This window comes from Poecilia reticulata, chromosome 11, assembly GCF_904066995.2.
Source record: "Poecilia reticulata chromosome 11, P_reticulata-male-v2, whole genome shotgun sequence".
NCBI classification, from domain to species: domain Eukaryota; kingdom Metazoa; phylum Chordata; class Actinopteri; order Cyprinodontiformes; family Poeciliidae; genus Poecilia; species Poecilia reticulata.
In genome coordinates, this window is record NC_088840.1 from 1,905,556 (window position 1) to 1,924,512 (window position 18,957).

The 18,957-nt window shown below is 41.7% G+C and overlaps 1 protein-coding gene and 1 long non-coding RNA gene across 7 annotated transcripts; both read left to right on the top strand.

Moving 5' to 3' along the window:
* Window positions 1-2,229: 2,229 nt before the first annotated feature.
* LOC103471944 (uncharacterized) lies at window positions 2,230-7,384 on the top strand. 3 transcript variants are annotated; one of them, XR_014089853.1, is made up of 4 exons: window positions 2,230-6,315; window positions 6,480-6,719; window positions 6,797-6,985; window positions 7,074-7,384. It is a non-coding gene; the product is annotated as an uncharacterized LOC103471944 (long non-coding RNA). The 3 variants fall into 3 exon arrangements; XR_014089852.1 differs by having other exon boundaries at window positions 6,480-6,985; XR_014089854.1 differs by having other exon boundaries at window positions 2,230-5,873; window positions 6,480-6,985.
* Window positions 7,385-8,477: 1,093 nt separating this feature from the next.
* On the top strand, window positions 8,478-18,151 carry LOC103471945 (uncharacterized). Of its 4 annotated transcripts, XM_008421242.2 has the most exons (7): window positions 10,402-10,552; window positions 11,674-11,725; window positions 15,041-15,085; window positions 15,155-15,409; window positions 16,977-17,219; window positions 17,300-17,509; window positions 17,670-18,151. In XM_008421242.2, the coding sequence occupies exons 4-7, from the start codon at window positions 15,259-15,261 to the stop codon at window positions 17,831-17,833; spliced, it is 768 nt and encodes a 255-aa protein (XP_008419464.1). In that variant the 5' UTR covers window positions 10,402-10,552; window positions 11,674-11,725; window positions 15,041-15,085; window positions 15,155-15,258; the 3' UTR covers window positions 17,834-18,151. The 4 variants fall into 4 exon arrangements, with proteins under 4 accessions (XP_008419462.1, XP_008419463.1, XP_008419464.1 ...); XM_008421241.2 differs by lacking the exons at window positions 10,402-10,552; window positions 11,674-11,725 and adding an exon at window positions 8,480-8,921; XM_008421240.2 differs by lacking the exons at window positions 10,402-10,552; window positions 11,674-11,725 and adding an exon at window positions 8,478-8,921 and having other exon boundaries at window positions 15,041-15,409.
* The last annotated feature ends 806 nt before the right edge of the window (window positions 18,152-18,957 follow it).

Below are 18,957 nucleotides of genomic sequence, written 5' to 3' on the forward strand. Positions count from 1 at the left end.
AGTTTAACACAGAAACACTTCATGTTATAAACATACTTTTTACAAAACGCTTCTAAATTACATTACAGCAGCATATCACCTTTCTCATCAGCGTCTCACCAATTGCTAATACCTCTTTCACAAACAACAACATTGAGTAATTTTGATTAAAAAAAATCTACACTAGGAGTGTGTCAATTGCAGATTTCTGACCAATCTTTAAAAATCTGACTTGTCAATTCTGATTTTGGCCGATACTGATCGTCTTGTCTGAATATTGCTAAATGCAGAAAACGTCAGTAGGTTGGCAACAGTGGGGTGACTATTGATAACTGCAAACATGAAGACATGACCTGGTGGGCTGGTCTCAGTCAAACGTCTCTAACAGGAGAGGAAAGCGGTTGATTTTTAGATATTTGCTGAGGAAGATAAGATCAGTGGATGAAATCACTTTCACATGTATTGGCGGATCACCAATCTTCAAAATTAAGGATTTGGGGAAGATTTATTGGTGCACCCCTAACATACACAATACACAAATATTTTCTTTTGAAAATAAAAACATACACTGATTTTTGCATATTTGTTAAAATAAAGTCACCATGTCATGATTTTATGTCACGAGACGTATAATTTGTGAAAATAAAAACTCCTCCATTTCCCCTGAGCTACTATTTCCATCTGAAGAAATCCATCACTCCCAACCAAAACCAACCAATCAGAGACAGGAGGATAGTCTTAGCACTGTCAATCAACCTCTTCATGCTGTCAATCAACTGTTTATCCACCTTCATCGGTGTCCATGCTAACTAGCCTTAACATTCATGAGAGGTTTCGTTAGCTGCAGCGTAGCCAAATGCAAGAGATCAGGGAGAAGTGGGATGAGCAGCACCGCAGAGAGTTTCAACATATATGTAAAAAAATGTATCATAAGTTACATAGTGCTGCATTAGATATTATTAGAAAGACGCATAACAAAACATTATGCCTATGTTATTGCAGAAAACATCACACACTTCCTAATTTAAACTAAAGGTTTAACAGGTTGAGTAAAACAAAAACAAATGTACACACCTATTTTAAAGATGCCTAATTGCTTTCCAGGAAAAGTTCAGGAGTGTCTGGATGCAGCTGTTGAGGAGAGAAAATAAAATAACCATGTAAGAAATATAAACACCAAAACATGCAAGTCTTCCAATAATTAAACTAGTTTTTTTGTTTTGTTTTTTTATATATAATAAAATGAAATAATTTGTTCTGACAACAAATTTAGAACAGTACTATTTATATAGTTTTTAAGCTAAGCTACAATAACCAATAATGAGTTTGCAAGTAGGCATTTCAGTAAAAACTCCCAATTGGATTTTTTTGTTGTTGCAAACGTCACTTTTATTTACTCTCAGTGATGTTTGTTCTCATTTCAGAAATATGAAAATTAACTATCTGTATGTACAATCCACTAACTTACAATTTATATGATGCAAGAACCTTCTGACCCATTGTAACAGTTTATCAACATAACCTAATCTCAACATGCCTGATTAGCAGTGGTGGAGCTAGACTTTTAAAGTTGGGGGGGCCAAGACTACCTCTGGGGGGGCAAAATTTTAAATGTGTGTGTGCACATATATATAATTTTAAAAAATAACCAAACTGAATATTTGGTTAGTTTTTAGGCCCCTCTGTCATTTGACATGTTATAATTAACACCTTTGACTGCTGCACATGGAGACATGATAGACTTTATGCAGAGTTCATCGCAGAGGAAACTAAAATCAATCAAATAAAAGATCCTTTCTGAATATCATCTCATGGACACTGAACTAAATGCATCTTTCTGACCGGGAGCTGACAGCGTGTTGAAGAGTTATGGACACCTTGGTTAGGAAGCTCTGGTTTGACAGGTAATTTGACAGGTAACAATATTTCGGGTCGGACCAGAATTATTTGCCTGATGGTGGTTCGGGCTTCTAATGAGTTTACATTTAATGAGTTTGCAGCACACAGAGAAAACCTAAAGAGAATGTGATCTACTTATTGTAGTTTAAGTAGAGGAATAGCAGCTGACTGTTGAGAGAGGAAAGAAATTAAAGTGCAGATCCGTTAGGCAGAAACAAGCGCAGAGCGCTGGGCAATAAATGCTCCACGGTTACGCTCCAATTAATCACACATGAGACGACAAACGCCAAATATACATTATATAGTTACACTGCTTAGTTAATGGTGTTAAAAAAACAAAACCAGTAAAAACTTAACCTAGTTAATATGCCAGATTCCCTCCTCAGCCTCGTCTTGATGAGAACAGAGAGCAGTTCCCTGGTTTCTGTCCAGAATGTGATCAGCTGACCACTTGGTGCGCAGACAGTTTCAACTTTACGCACAGAGAACATCGTGGAGCTCATTATTAATCAGACTAAGAACAATATCAGTCAGAGAATCATCTCTGATCTGGTCGCTTTAACCGACCAGAGGCTTTGGAGCGTCCAGCAGCTGATCCGCTTCTGCTGGTTTTTCTCCCGCTGAGGGATCAGGAAACGATCAGAGTTCTGCCGTCTTCTAATCACGTCATTTCGTGAAATGTTACCTGATTTCAAAAACGTTCTAGCAGAGAAATAATAAATGTTTCGTTTGATGACTACAAATTGGAAATAAAATTATTTTTTTCTTTGACGGACAAGGAAAAAAACTGTAGCGCCACCTCTGATCCAAACTAGGAACATTGTCGGCCCCTCTTCGTTTTTTTCTCTTTTTTGCAGAGGATCAATAAATAAATTATTGGGGTTTTACCATCACCACCAGGTATGAAGTGCTTTAGCCTTTGAATTGCACCACAGCGCAGCAACTGAAACACCCAGGAGAAGAATATCAGCTTGTTGTTATGAGTATAAAGGAGGCTGGTATCGCGCCTGATAAAAATCTATTTATTTATGTCATCACATGGACTTATATAAAGTTTTATACATTTTCTTTTGATATATTTATTATTGTTTTTCTTCTTTAGATATTAGGTTGACTTAGAATGATTCCAAATAATGTACAGGAATAACCTGGTGCTGTTACATGTCAATCATCTGGGGGGGCCACTAGGGGGACCAATCAGATGACAGGGGGGGCACTGGCCCCCCCTCTGGCTCCGCCACTGCCCCCCAGGGGGGCGTTCAGAGGATGGCAAGAGGCGCTGGCGGACATTTTTACAAAAGGGGGGCGCTGGGATTCCTTTGGGGGGCGTTTGGTCTAAGGTAAACTTTACACCTTAAATGCACAACAATGCCAGTTTAGACCTTGAGCAAATTGGTCAAACATTGGTAACATTAAATCAAACTGAGTTCGGCTGATCTTACCGAGCAGCAGGATGACCGTCAGTCCTCCCGTCCTCAGGAAGTCCAACATGACCACAATCCGTGATTCTGGATGGTTCTGGTCGGTTTTGGACAACCCAAAGACAGACGGCTTCAGACTGAGCTTTAATCTGGTGGGCGGGGCTTCAAGCTTTGAACTTCCAGTTAAGAAGAAAGAGGAAATAGCTTCACTTTGCTCTGACCCAGAAGCTGGCAGGAGAATCGGTCCAACCAGAACCAAACATGGAGACGCAGCATTCAGCTTCTATAAACAACAAATCTGGAACAAACTGCAAAACAGTGGAAATGCTGAGTTCCTTTAAGGCTAAAAACCTAGCTGGTTAGAGTTTGATTAATAAATGGAACATTGATCCATATATCTGATGATTTTGGTGATGTTGACAGATTACAAAGTTTATTATTCATAATTAGTTTGTTTGATATTTTTAGGATGTGAAAAATTTTGATCTGCCATGTTTCTGATGTCCAGATGTGACATGTCCCTCAGCCGCCGTCTCCGTCTCAGGTTCTTGTTCATGCATCAGACGATGTAATCAGATGACGTCATCAGGTGATGCTCAGTGACATCAGCAGCAGGATGTGATGAAGTTGAAGGCATCACTCTGTTGATCAGATCAACATTCAAACGTTCATTCAGACATTCATCCTTCCAGACTTGAGGACTCTGTCTGTCTGCCTGGCGATTGGCAAGTCCCGCACTACACACCTTCATCATCATCACCTTCACTACCATCATCTTCATCATCATTATCATCACCATCATCAGCTCCAGGTTCTCTGTCAGATCCAGGCTTCAGAGGAGTCAGAGATCTGAGTGTTTATCATTATAATGTTTTTATGGTTCTGTAGATTTGATGGTTTAAACCAGAATCCAAATCCTTACTGCAGACTTGTGGCCCTGAAATGGCAGCCCGTGGCCCACATCTGGCCCGTGAGCCCCCTATTTGCTGTGCGAAGTTTGCAGTCAGTCCAGAGCTGATCCAGAAAACGGATATGGATCTGTTCTGGATTTTCAGGTCTGAAGAACCAAAGCTCCATCAATTTGTTTTGATGCGACAACGATCTGTTGACGGGCTTTAACTTGACTAGACAGCTGCAGGTTACAGGTCAAGTGAGCTGGTAAGTTTGGGTTAGTTTGGCATGCTAATCGTTCACCAGCATAAGAAAGATGGAGGATTAAAACTGTCAGTTTATGGTTCACTGCCGATGGATTTATTTATTCGACGTCCAACAATACTAACTGGGTCAGGTTCTGTTCAGGTAGGTCAGGTTCTGTTGGACCCGGTTCTGTTCAGCTCAGGGGAAACTTCTGATTCAGATCAAACAGATGAAGAAGAAAACTTGCGCAGTGACCTGTTTTAATCACCATGAAAACCACTGCCGGACATCTATCTTGTACGCCGTTATCTGATGGTGGTTTGATTTCTGCTGATCGGAGTTTTTCCTCCGAGACGTCTGATCTGAATCGGACCTGCACCAGATTCTGGTTTCTGGTCCCTCAACGTGTTTACGACCCGACTGATGAGCAATGACTGCAAGATTCTGAAGGTCCTGAAAGGTTTTGGATGAGTCTGGAGGGTTCTGGGTTATGAAAGGTTCTAGAACTCCATCAAACTTCGAGGTTCTTCTGACGTTCAACTCTTGCAGTTTTCTCACATCAGACTCCAATAATTCTCTGACCGGTGGAAGCTCCAAATGTCCTAAAGTTCTTCTTTCCACCAAAATTTCTATAGCTCAAACAGAGCAACAGCTAAAAGCTCCATCAGTTTGTTTTGATGCGACAACAATCTGTTGACGGCTTTAGCTTGACTAGACCGCTGCAGGTTACAGGTCTAGTGAGCTGGTATGTTTGATCTTCCAGGTCTTTTGCTGATGATTGTACCGACTGTCTCTGGAGGTAAGACCAGAGAAGAAGACCAGGAGGACCTGAAGTCCCTCAGGACATGAAAACACTGTCCTTCAATCTGTCCATTTATCTGTCCCTCTATCGATCCATCCCTCCACACCTCTGTCCATCCCTCTATCCATCTGTCCCTCCATCTGTCCCCAGTATCTCTGAGGGTGAGTCCAGACTTGCAGCAGTTCTTCAGGGTCAGTGAATCTCAGCTCTGAGGGCCCGTTAAACTCTGACAGTTTGGTGGTGAAGAAGAAGAAGATGACAGGAGGTCCATCAGCATCCCGTGGAGTGGACTTTGGGAGGTTGTCTTCTCCTTCTTCCTGTTGTCTTTCAGCTCACCAGGACTTCTCTGGGTCCTACTGGTGTGAGACCAGAACCGGAGCATGGAGCGACCTAGTCAACATCACAGCCTCAGGTACAGAAACTCTGATCTGCTCTGAATGTTTCAGATGGACTTCAGTTTCACTCTGTTCCTGTTCCTCAGACCGAAGTCTGATCCTGTAGATCCCTGCACTTCCTGTGGCAGCAGGAGGTGATGTCACCCTATGCTGCAGGAAGAACCTGTCCTGCCTGGTTCTTCCTCTGTTTCTCCACCAGACATGCAGGTTCAGATCAAACGGCTTACAGCAGCTTTTGAGGTTACATTGCTTTATTTTCCTAACTGCAAACTGTTTTAGCTTTTATGGTTGTCAAATATTATTTACACAGCATTTAAAACATCAACAGTAACGATTTCCTGCATAGACTGACAGCTAACGACTCAGTTCAGGCAATAGAGTTCAGTTTTCTAGTTAAACACAGAGCAGGCAGAGAGCCGATGATGAAAGCTTCAATAAAGAAATAACTAAACTTACAGACTCAGAGGTGAGGCAATAAACACAAGAAGCAGACAAGTAAAACAGAGGAACCAGTGAGACCAGGTCATATACTGGGAGAGAATGCTGGAGCAGCAGAGCAGAGCTGATTGGCTAACAGGCTGCAGCTGTGAGGGGAGGAGCAGCAGGCAGACTGAGAGAGAGGCACCAATAAACCAAACTACAAACCCAGAAAACCCAAAACAACCTAACATCCTAACAACGAGTTAGTTATCTGATATGTTATGAATGAACACATTTATATTGTTGCTGTTAATATAATTGATAACTGAAGGGTTTATTTCTCATTAGAATTTCAACTGGTCAATTGATCCAGTTTGTCCTTTTCCTCCACCGTCCGACTTCAGCTTCACTGTTTCTTTTCCTCAGATAAACATCTGATCCTGCAGATCCCTGCACTTCCTGTAGAAACAGGAAGTGATATCACTCTGAACTGCACAGGGAAGAACCAACGCGCCGTCGCTGTGTACTTCTTCAACGGGAATCTGGTTGGTTCTGATCTCAGAGAGAACCTTGTCCTCCAGAATCTCCAACCGTCTGATGAAGGTTCCTACTGGTGCTCTACTGATGAGTTTGGGTCAACCCTTCAGAGCCTGCTGAGGGTCAGAGGTCAGGACCATGACATCACTTACTCTCTGAAGCCACATCCTGATGATGAAAGATCCGATCCAGGATTTTTCCTGCAGGTTCTCCAACACCTGAGACCTTCTGGTCCTCTCCTGCCGTCCACCAGTCCTCCCCGTCTCCTCCATCCAACTCCTCCATCCTCTTCCCAGTACTATGAGCCACAGGTCCTCTGGTTTCTCTGGTTTTGGTCGTTCTGTTGGTTCTTCTGGTCCTGGTGGTGACTCTGGGTCCATGGAGGCATCAGGAAGGTGAATTGTGTGTCCATCATGTTCATGTTCCACCTGTGATGAAGACCTGATTCTGCCTGGAAACCTGTCCTCTCTGTTTCTTGTCCAGGCAGGAAGCAGCCATGTCCTCCAGGTGGTGCCACCTCCACCCGGGTCGTTTTCAGACCTTCAGTCAATGAGATTCCATCCAGACGATCACACGGCTGTCCCGTCCAATCAGAGATAACTTCCTGCAGATACAGCTGCAGTCCGTCTGGTGAAGCTCAGGTGTTTGGTTCCTCAGGTTTTCATCTCTAATAATAAATCTGTTCTGATATTAAAGATTGGATCCCGAGATGTTTCTGGATGGTTTATAAACCAGTTTAAAACTCATTTACTGATTAAATTAACACAAAGAAATAAAAGGAAAATGAATGAAAACTGAGTTTGTTTTTATTCCATTCAAACTGTTGAAAAAAAGAGAAGGAACCATAAATAACCTGGACTTTATATAGGTCATCACAGCTCGGTGCTGCTCTGAATATGTGGCGAATGCAGAAGATCTGGGGGCGGGGCTTAAGTGATGTGACATGTTGTCATGTCAGTGTGATGGGCTCTGGTCTGCTGTGAGTTATGTTATTCCTCCTCCATGCTCAGATTACGAGGTTTGGCCATGCCCACATGCTGTGATGTAGCCAAAAGATTTTGATAACTTTTGACTTCAAGACTGTGCTGAGTGATTCTGAAGTCTGCATATCAAAAGCTATAGGAGAAGTTCACTCAGATACGACATAAAAAAAGACAAAATGGCAGCTTTGATACAAAATGGTCGATTTCCTGTGGGGTTGTCCAAGACTCCAAGAGATTTTATTGGTTGGTCCTGAGAAGATACACACGTAGCAAATTTCATACTCCTCGGTCTGATGTTTTAATGCTCCTGGGGGGCGCTGTGGAGGAATTAAGCCACGCCCACCAAATATTTGGCTCAATATCTTTTGGGAGCTTGGCCGTGATTGATCATATTGAATTTTATGCAATCCAAATATCTGAACTATGGTTCAAGTTAGTTCATGTTAACCGAGTCAAGATAGTGAAATATGGACCTGTTTTCAGGGGATGGGGCTTGAGTGATCTATTTCACCATTTAGTCTTGTCAATGACCTAGTGAGGACCAGTCAAAGCAGGTTTCATGCTTCTGTGCCTTACTGAGAAGTAGTAATGGGAATGTTTACTTATTTAGTGTGTAGTCAAAGTTCAAGTTCAGCCCCTTCAACATGCATGAAAAGTCACAATTTTGATAACTTTAGATCCTCCATGTCTTATAAGCAAAGTTACCAAGTTTGAAATTGATTGATCAAAATATCTAGGTGGAGTTTGATCAAATACAGAAGCTGAAGAAAAATCAATACTTCCATCCAAGATGGTGGACTTCATGTTTTATGTGGAGTACCGGTGCCAGAGAGTTTTTTTGTGGGTCTTCGTGAGTTCTATGCGTTACCAAATGCCATAAAGAGGGTCAAAGCTGGGGTACTTTAAGGTTGCCAAGAGGTTGCTGAGCCATTTCTGTTTCCAAAACACTTTAAATATGTCAATTTAATTCACCAGATGCATGTGTAAAGGAATAATAGTCAAAGTTTGAGGCCAGGCCATGCCCCTTCAACATGCACCAAAAGTAATATGGAACTTATGTCTTATGAGCAAACTGATTAGGTTTCCCACCAATCGACCAATCATGTCTCCAGGAAGAGTTTGATCTAGTAAAGGCTAAGACAAGGCAAAAACCAATCCGTTTGTATCAGATCAGATCTTCTGACATTTACAGATCAGCAGGTCTTCATCATCGTCATCATCATCAGCCCTACAAGTAGTAGGTGGAGTCACATCTGCATGAAGAGACGAGGCTGAAGCTTTTCTATCAGACCGACGTTCAGTCATCAACCAGCCAAGATGAAGATCTCAGTGGGTCGTCTACTGCTCGGTGAGTTCATCCATCCATCCATCCATCCATCCATCCATCCATCCATCACCCAAACATCATCCATACAATGTCTCTTGAGAATCTTCAGCAAATGTTCAGTGTTTCAGTGGTCTGACTGGATTTCATTGGATCCAGTGACAACAGTAGGAGACCAGTGGGTACAGTGGGAAACATTGGTGGGTCGTTGGTTTTATAAATCAACAACGTACCTTTTAACAAGAACCAGAACTTTTGTGGTAAAGTTCTGGTTCTGGTTCTCTGAGAGTATTAATGCAGAAAGCAGAACACTGACCCGTTTTCCTCTTGAAGTGGGTCGGACTGGAGGAAACTGCCATCTGTGATCTGAAGCCACTTCCTGTTGATCGGAGCGGTCCTGTTGACTGGCAGGTCAACATGTGAGGTTCTGCTCCTGATACAGATCTTCTGATATTTACAGTTCTGGTTATCTGATCAGACAGAACCGGAGCAATTCGATCGCCGCCGATTCGGAAGGTTCTGCAGATCTATGTTTTCGCATCCACCTGAATAATGTGTAGTTGCGCCACTGGTCAGAGTTACATCAACTTCCCTTCATCTGAGACACTAAATATGAGGACTGAAATAGAAGACAAAGTTATAAAAAAAAATAGCGTATAAACATTAATTTATTACAACCAAACAAATGAATATCACTCAAATTTTAATTTAATTAGAACTTAAAAACGATCCAAGACCTGATTTATCTTTAAATTTGGTATGGAAGGAGGTTATTAAAAACTTTAAACTATTTGAACAACATGAATATTAAGCCGTTTTCGCACTGCAAGGAACGGAACGGAACGGTTCCAGCCCTGTTGTGTTTGCATGTAGCTCCACTGAGGGCGCCATCGAAGCCGTACAGGACGTCATTATTTTTGAAACTAAACAATGGTTTCGATGTAACGGCCGACTGTACTCGTTCATTAGCGAGTAAGCGGAGGGAAAAAAAATACCTCATCATTAGGCCAGGTGATTGCACTATATGGAGACGAATCCATTGCTTATTAAAACTAATAATAAAAATATTGAAAAGAGCACTCTTTACAAAATAAAACAGATTCTCACTCCCAGCTCGTCACATATTGACGCCCGGGCAGGTACCCTCGGCGTCCTTCGCGTCAATATGTGACGAGAAGGGTTCTCTCATTGAATGCTGTACCGCTCCCTAAGCGTCTGATACTGACGATCTAGGAACGAATAAGATGACGAGTCTATTCTATTTAAAAAAAAAAAAAAACTTTATTTACAATTTATGTACTAGTTTGAACAGGATATTAAGAATATTTACTACAAATACATGTCAGACGTATCGGTCAAAGGACTTTAATTCGGTATTTAAAAATAACTCAGTAAAATATAAAACCGGAGGGTTTTTGTTGTGGTTGTAACTTGATTTAAAAGCCTTTTTTTTAATTTACCAACTATTTTTGAGTATGATATCAATGATTTACACCAAATTTAAGAAAAATTAAGATGTATTTTCTTTTGTGATTGCATGCAAACTGTTCTGTAAACGTTTAATATTTTTTATTGAAATAATAAAAATAAGGACGGATCCCACAAAAACCCAAGAAGAATAAGCTGACGTCATCCTATGCGACTCTTGCACTCCGGTGAGTAAAAATCTGCAGCTGTCAAAATGTTTTTGTACTCTAAAACCAAAAATAACTTCAAAGTGTTACGTTATAAAGTTATTGATGGTAGTTTTAGGACTTAATGGCAGTAGGACTGTGATGCGAATGGTTGAAGACACGTTTGTCACATTTTTTTTTGCCGGAGAATATACGGTGGAAGCTACCTAAATTAGCCTCTTGGAGGCTAATTGTACCTGTACACTGTACCTGTGCTTAATACGTTTAATTAGCAGTGCTAAAGTCACATAATAGTATTTATAGTCATGCTTGTTGTTGCCACTTTGTAAAATTGGAGGGTTGCTAAAAACATCAGGCTGTGATGATCTTTAAAGTTTTGTTTATGAACCCTGTCTGAATACACTGATTGCAGCTAGGTCATTTACTTGAATTAAAAATGAACTTGCATCAGTTCAGGCAAATTTCTTTCCTCCTGTCTATGTTATTTATTGCTGTTGCAAGCCAGACTTACTGGCGTAAGTTTTGTTTTCTTTACATTCATCCATTTTCTTACACCCTAGTGTGGTCGGGAGGGTTGCTGGAGGACACCCAGGACAGATTGCCAGTCTGTCTCAGGGCAACACAGAAACAGACAGGACACACAACCATGCACACACACACACACTCACACCTAGGGAGAATTTAGAGAAACCAATTAATCTGATAGTCATGTTTTTGGACTGTGGGAGGAAGCTGGAGAACCCTGAAAGAACCCACCATGCACAGGGAGAACATGCAAACTCTATGCAGAAAGACCTCGGGCCGGGAATCGAACCCAGAAGAAAACTGAGCTCGCGACTTAAGGAGTCCAGCCCTAAAATGTCAAAATTCTCACAGAAACAGAAAACCTATAGAGACCGTTTATAAGCAAAGACAACTAGTTTTGGACTTAGTTTCCTTTTCTGTGGCCATTGTAAAGTGGTTAAAATCAATATTAAACTAATTTGAGAAAATGTGTAAATCCATGTAAAGAAGAGTAAAGTTTAGAAGGATTATAAAATATGACAGTCACCACACTAGTTTTCAGTTTTCAAGTGTACATGCTTTGACTTCATTTATTATTTTGTTTTTAAAATTGTTTTTTTCTTTTTCTTGTTATTTAGGTTGGTGGAAATGTAGTACACAAAATCAATCCCTGGGCGTAGAACTAATGCGGTAAGTCTAAAAGTTTATCTAATCCACCTGTGACAGTATATCTCCACCCCATTCAAACATGCCAAGGTATGTGGCAATGAGAGACATTGCCACGTGTGAAGATGAGTAGATGGGGGGAGGAGTGATAAGGGAGGCTGTGGTCTGCAAAAAATAAGCACAGTTGTTTACTTATAAACTTTGTGGCTTTAATTACTGACCTACCAGACTCCTTTCTTTATATTTGTCTTTATTTTTTATGAAGACAAAAACGGGCATCACAACAGGAATCAGTAGTACTTATACCACATAAGTCACAACATTAAACAACATTAAACAAATTCGCACAAAAGTCAGCCTGTGCACAGAAACATAGAAATATAGAGATAGAACTCCAAATATCGTAATTAGGCCGTTTATCAGCAAAGGAATGCTGATTTTGATATTTTGACTTTTAAAGTTGATTCAAAACTTAAAGTGTTGAATGCCTTTTATAATTCATATAAGCTGGAAATTAAATCTGAAACTGTCACTTTTTTCTGTTTTGATTTTTAGACTTTTCTAAGAAACTGAAGCATAACGAGAGATTTTTATTGTTTTGTAGTGGTAAAAATGACTGCAGTCAGTTTATGATTTAACACTTAATAAGTCAAGATAATATTGTATATTTGGGACAAAACAAGATGCAAGTACTAGCTGACATTTGGGTGGATGTAGGCAGAGAAAATACTTTGGCTACATTACCTCCTTTTAAAGTCAAGTCTTAGAAAGAGATTTGTGAACCTTACAGCACAAAAAATCCACATCCTGATTTTGTTCTTTTCTAGTGGGAAAATCTGGGATGATACCTGAGAACCTGCAAGTAAATCCTCTCATGTTGCTGTCCCCCTACTGCGACTTCCTTCAGACAGCAAACAAGTCCTTCCATGATGTTACTTTTTCTTTTTTGTATTACACAATATTAATTTCTTTTCATTTTTTTACTGCAGTTTGACCATTTTACGATGTTTTCTGTGTAATATTGTTTTCGGCCATTCACTGAAATTAATGTTATGGTTGTAATATAGTAGTTATGTAAACTTATGTTGGGCTGTTTACTGACACATTTTTGTCAAGTTCTGTTAAAGACTAAGTGAGGCTGATTGAGTCACTGCATCAGTCAGGTATTGTGCCTGTATTAAGTCTTGAAATTTAGAACAGAATTGTTTGTAACCCTTTTAGACTTACCGCATTAGTTCTTCCACCGTATATTCTCCGGCAAAAAAAAAATGTTACAAACGTGTCTTCAACCATTCGCATCACAGTCCTACTGCCATTAAGTCCTAAAACTACCATCAATAACTTTATAACGTAACACTTTGGAGTTATTTTTGGTTTTAGAGTACAAAAATATTTTGACAACTGCAGATTTTTACTCACCGGAGTGCAAGAGTTGCATAGGATGACGTCAGCTTATTCTTCTTGGGTTTTTGTGGGATCCGTCCTTATTTTTATTATTTCAATAAAAAATATTAAACGTTTACAGAACAGTTTGCATGCAATCACAAAAGAAAATACATCTTAATTTTTCTTAAATTTATTTTGTGTAAATCATTGATATCATACTCAAAAATAGTTGGTAAATTAAAAAAAAGGCTTTTAAATCAAGTTACAACCACAACAAAAACCCTCCGGTTTTATATTTTACTGAGTTATTTTTAAATACCGAATTAAAGTCCTTTGACCGATACGTCTGACATGTATTTGTAGTAAATATTCTTAATATCCTGTTCAAACTAGCACATTAATTGTAAATAAAGGTTTTTAAAAAAAAAAATTGAATAGACTCGTCATCTTATTCATTCCTAGATCGTCAGTATCGGACGCTTAGGGAACGGTACAGCATTCAATGAGAGAACCCTTCTCGTCACATATTGACGCGAAGGGGGTACCGTCGGCGTCAACATGTGACACCGAGGTTACCTGCCCAAGCATCAATATGTGACGAGTTGGGAGTGAGAATGTGTTGGAGAGCCAGCTGTCAACGGAAAATCAACTTCTGACTCCATAACAACCAGCGGCCAATCAGCTGCTGGTTCTAAGCAGAACCGCTTGGCCGGCCTGATTGGAACCACAGCTCTTGTGATTCCAAGGGGCCGGGTGGAACCGGTCGCAAGTTGTAATGCAAACACGGTCGGAACCGCTCCGTACCGTTCCCTGCAGTGCGAAAACGCCTTTAGTTATTGCAGAGACGAACTTTGGCTGTGGCGTTCCCTCGCCCAGACGCAGGTCACCGGGGCCCCACTCTGGAGCCAGGCCTTGAGGTGGGGCACGATGGCGAGCACCTGGTGGCCGGGCTTTTACCCACGGACCCCGGCCGGGCTCAGCCCGAAGAGGAGACGTGGGTCCCCCTTCCAATGGGCTCACCACTTGTCGGAGGGGCCAAAGAGGTCGGGTGCATTGTGTTAAGGGCAGCAGCCGAGGGAGGGGACCCTGGCGGTCTGATCCTCGGCTGTAGAAGCTGGCTCTTGGGACGTGAAACGTCACCTCTCTGGTGGGGAAGAAACCGGAGCTAGTGTGTGAGGCTGAGAGGTTCCAGCTAGAAATAGTCGGCCTCACCTCGACGCATGGCTCTGGTTCTGGAACCAGTCTCCTTGAGAGGGGCTGGACGTACTTCCACTCTGGAGTTGCCCACGGTGAGCTCAGGTCAGCTGCAGCTCTCGCTGGAGCGGTTCTCGGCCGGGATGAGGCTCAGTGCCTCCAAATCCGAGGCCATGGTCTTGAGCCGGAAAAGGGTAGAGTGCCTTCTCCGGTTCAGGGGGGTCGTCCTGCCTCAAGTGGAGGAGTTTAAGTATCTAAGGATCTTGTTCACGAATGAGGGAAGAAGGGAGCTCAGAGTGTTTTATGATGTTACTGGAATCATTCTTGGGGTTTTCTTACACTAATTATTAAGAATTAAAGATGGTATTTTAATGTTGCACTGATTGTTGTAGTTGTAGGTTTAATACAGAGGAGCTGAAATCTGAAAAATAGATTTTTCAGAAATAGATCTATGAAAAATAGAAATTAAGACACTAATATAGATTATAGTATTTAGAAATAGTATAAAAGGATTTAAGTTTTTCTCCAGATTAAACTCTTCCTAGTTCTTTAGTACAGTAACAATGAAAAATTTTTATGTTGACTGTGTTTCTATGACTTTGTGCTTCTGTGTTTTTATAACATAAGCTCTTTGAAATGCCTTGTTGTTGATTGATTGATTCTAAAACGTAAATATGGAACTCTTGGAGATTTGGAGGGAAATCTGAAGAAACTTTGCTCAGTGAAGTAATGGCCCCTGACCTCTGACCTGTGTTTCAGGTGCATCTCTGGTGCTGCTGGTTTCTGCTCCGACTGGTTCTGCAGGTGAGTTCAGGACAGTCAGACAATCTGATGTAGATCAGCCTGTCCCTCTGTCCCTCCTTCTGTCCCCAGTGTCTCTGAGGGTGAGTCCAGACTTGCAGCAATTCTTCAGCGACCAGTCGGTGAATCTCAGCTGTGAGGACCCGTTAGACTCTGACGGTTTGGTGGTGAAGAAGATGACAGGAGGTCCATCAGCATCCTGTGGAGCTGACTTTGGGAGATTGTCTCCTTTCTGTTTACTGAATGAATACAAGAACTTCTCTGGGTCCTACTGGTGTGAGACCAGCACCGGAGACGGAAGCGACCTGATTAACATCATCGTCTCAGGTACAGAACCTTGGCCTCCTTCTGAACTCGGATTAACAGGAATTATCCAAGTGGGCTGGCGATGGTTAGGATTAGCGGTAGAAATGTGCGATAAACAGTATATGGTATAACCGGTAGAAACGATAATAGATCTGTAGTCTACCGCCCAACCACGGCAATGCTTGTTGATGACATAACCGGCAGGCATCAAAACAAAGGAAGCGGGAAGCAGCGTGGTTGAAGCAAGGGAAGGGCTGTTAAAGAAGCAAGAACAAAAAAACATCAATTATCTGGAGCTGGTTCGGGTTTAACCTCCCTCAGTCTTACTATGCTCAGAAGGAGTGCTGCAGACAGTGGGGAAACTGTCTGTGCACAAGAAACGCAAACAGGAACGGATCTGCACACACGTCCCACGGGATCCTCTGGGTTTCTAATAACATCTTAGTGTTAGGGCACCAAACGGGCTGGGACTGCTTCTGCTCATAGCATCAGACTGTAGCCATGGTAACAACAATCAAACTATGAAGATTATTGTTTGCAATTTTACAAAGTAAGCTTGCCAGTTAAAGCTTAAATTTAAAAGTTAAACTATTAAAATATTTTTATTCATCTCTACCAAAACCATTAAATCATTTAGCATTCCCAGTAAACATGTTAAAATTCAAGACCCTGAAGGTCTGGGATCTTAAGCAGCTGCTTAGTTTGCTTTGCCTTGGGCCGGCTTTGTCATCTAAGGATCTTGTCCTTAGATGACAAGATCCTTAGATCAAAAAACATCACCTGTCAGTCACTGACACTATGAGCAACATTAATCAGTCCATATCAGTAGCAAAAGTAAAGTATGAATCCAAACGACGACGCCAGAAAGCTGAGAGCTAAAGCAGAAAGTCCTGAGTAACAAACCTCTGTCCTGCCTGGTTCTTCCTCTGTTTCTTCACCAGACATGCAGGTTCAGATCAAACGGCTTACAGCAGCTTTTGAGGTTACATTGCTTTATTTTCCTAACTGCAAACTGTTTTAGCTTTTATGGTTGTCAAATATTATTTACACAGCATTTAAAACATCAGCAGTAACGATTTTCTGCATAGACTGACAGCTAACGACTCAGTTCAGGCAATAGAGTTCAGTTTTCTAGTTAAACACAGAGCAGGCAGACAGCCGATGATGAAAGCTTCAATGAAGAAATGACTACACTTACAGACTCAGAGGTGAGGCAATAAACACAAGAAGCAGACAAGTAAAACAGAGGAACCAGTGAGACCAGGTCATATACTGGGAGAGAATGCTGGAGCAGCAGAGCAGAGCTGATTGGCTAACAGGCTGCAGCTGTGAGGGGAGGAGCAGCAGGCAGACTGAGAGAGAGGCACCAATAAACCAAACTACAAACCCAGAAAACCCAAAACAACCCAACATCCTAACAACGAGTTAGTTATCTGATATGTTATGAATGAACACATTTATATTGTTGCTGTTAATATAATTGATAACTGAAGGGTTTATTTCTCATTAGAATTTCAACTGGTCAATTGATCCAGTTTGTCCTTTTCCTCCACCATCCGACTTCAGCTTCACTGTTTCTTTTCCTCAGATAAACATCTGATCCTGCAGATCCCTGCACTTCCTGTAGAAACAGGAAGTGATGTCACTCTGAACTGCACAGGGAAGAACCAACGCGCCGTCGCTGCGTACTTCTTCTTCAACGGGAATCTGATTGGTTCTGATCTCAGAGAGAACCTTGTCCTCCAGAACCTCCAACCATCTGATGAAGGTTCCTACAGGTGCTCTACTGATGAGTTTGGGTCATCCCTTCAGAGCCTGCTGAGGGTCAGAGGTCAGGATGATGACAATACGTCCGGACTAATCTACAGGCACCGTAGATGAGTCCGACTGACTGGTTGGTGTCTGCTGCAGGTCGTCCTCCTCCGACTGCCTTCAGAACCACCAGAGGCTCGTCCAGCTGTGGTCCTCCAGTCCAGATCAGCCCTCCTCCTCCTCCTCCTCCTCATCCTGTCAGCTCTATCAACTTCATCCCTCTGGTGGCTGCTGGGGCCTTTCTGGCCCCTCTGGCTCTGCTGGTTCTGGTTCTGGGCCTGGGTCTGTGGCTGTGGAGGAAACAATCAGGTAGGAGATCCTTCTGGGTCCAGCAGGTGATCCGGTCCACTTAACCCGGTTCCAGCTGGTTCATGAAGGGACAATCCTGACTGATGAAGCTCCAGTAGAGTCCAGAACCTGGTTCGGTTGACCCACTGCTTGTCCCCTCAATTCTTTGTTGTCTCTGCAGGAAGGAACCATTCTTCTTCTTCTGCTGCTCCTGATGTGACCTACGCTAAGGTCACATTCAGGAAATCAGCCAATCGGATTCCGTCCCAGTGGACAAGTGTCCGTCCCCATGATGACGACAAGAGCTTTGGCTTTCCGCAGTATTGTGACCCAATCACAAGCTAGTGCTGGTTTTAGCAGCCAATCAGGATGAAGAAGGAAAGCAGTTTGGGTCAACGATCTGAAACCATTTCCTGAGTTTGGACTCAGACTGACGGGTTGTGTAAAATGGGTCGGAGCGGTTCTGATGATAAAATGTTTCCTGCTGATTTGGTTAAATTTCTCCTTTTTGTTCTTGTTTTGCTTCTTTAATATTTTATTGTTTTATTTCTTACATTTGATCAGTTTTTTTGTTCATTTATCTGAAACTTGTTGCAGATCAATAATTGTAGCTTTCAGCCATAAATAAAAATGTTTGAACTCTGGTTCTGGTTCTAAAGTTAACGTCAGAGTCTGAGTCCTTCTTCATCGGTAGTGATGGGTAAATGAGGCGTCATGAGGCGTTTCGACTCATAGCAACACTGTATTGATACTGTGTCGATACTGTGTCACTCAATACTGACACCTGCTGGACGTTAAAAATTCCTACAGGCAGCGTAGTGATTTGATGACATAGTCTATACATTAAGATTTAAGTCTTTGTATTTTATTGAATATTATATATTGTATTATGTCATATCTTTAGTTACATTTAAAATATATTTGATTTACAGTCAATAAAGAATGTGAAGAACATGAACCATCCATCCATCCATTTTCTTACACCCTTGTCCCTTAGTGGGGTCGGGAGGGTTGCTGGTGTCTATCTCCAGCTAACGTACCGGGTGAGAGGCGGGGTCATCCTGGACAGGTCGCCAGTCTGTCGCAGGGCAACACAGAGACACACAGGACACACAACCATGCACACACACACATACTCACACCTAGGAACATGAACCATAAAGTGAAAGTGTTTGGAATGAGGATGCATGGACAGTTTTTCCCCCACATATTTTTATTTAAAAAACGTTTTTACAACCTTTTGAAATTAAGCCTGTTACGGTTTTTGACAAAACTTCTGCTGTAGAAAAAAATGTAGTAAACACTACATTTACAGCGAACCCTTGTTTTTCTTAGGGGTTGCGTTACGAAAATAACCCGTGATAGGCAAAATCCGTGAAGTTGTTACCTTTATTTGTACCGTTATTACACAGCATAAATAAATACTCTACACTGAAACCAAAGAACAAAACCTGTTTTCAGGTCAGTGG

Excerpts from the sequence above, each read along its gene's own strand:
- LOC103471945 (XM_008421240.2), top strand. The coding sequence starts at position 8,891 with ATGAAGATCTCAGTGGGTCGTCTACTGCTCG. Across the intron at positions 15,410-16,976 it reads GATTAACATCATCGTCTCAG|ATAAACATCTGATCCTGCAG; the intron begins GTACAGAACCTT and ends TCTTTTCCTCAG. Across the intron at positions 17,220-17,299 it reads GAGCCTGCTGAGGGTCAGAG|GTCGTCCTCCTCCGACTGCC; the intron begins GTCAGGATGATG and ends TGTCTGCTGCAG.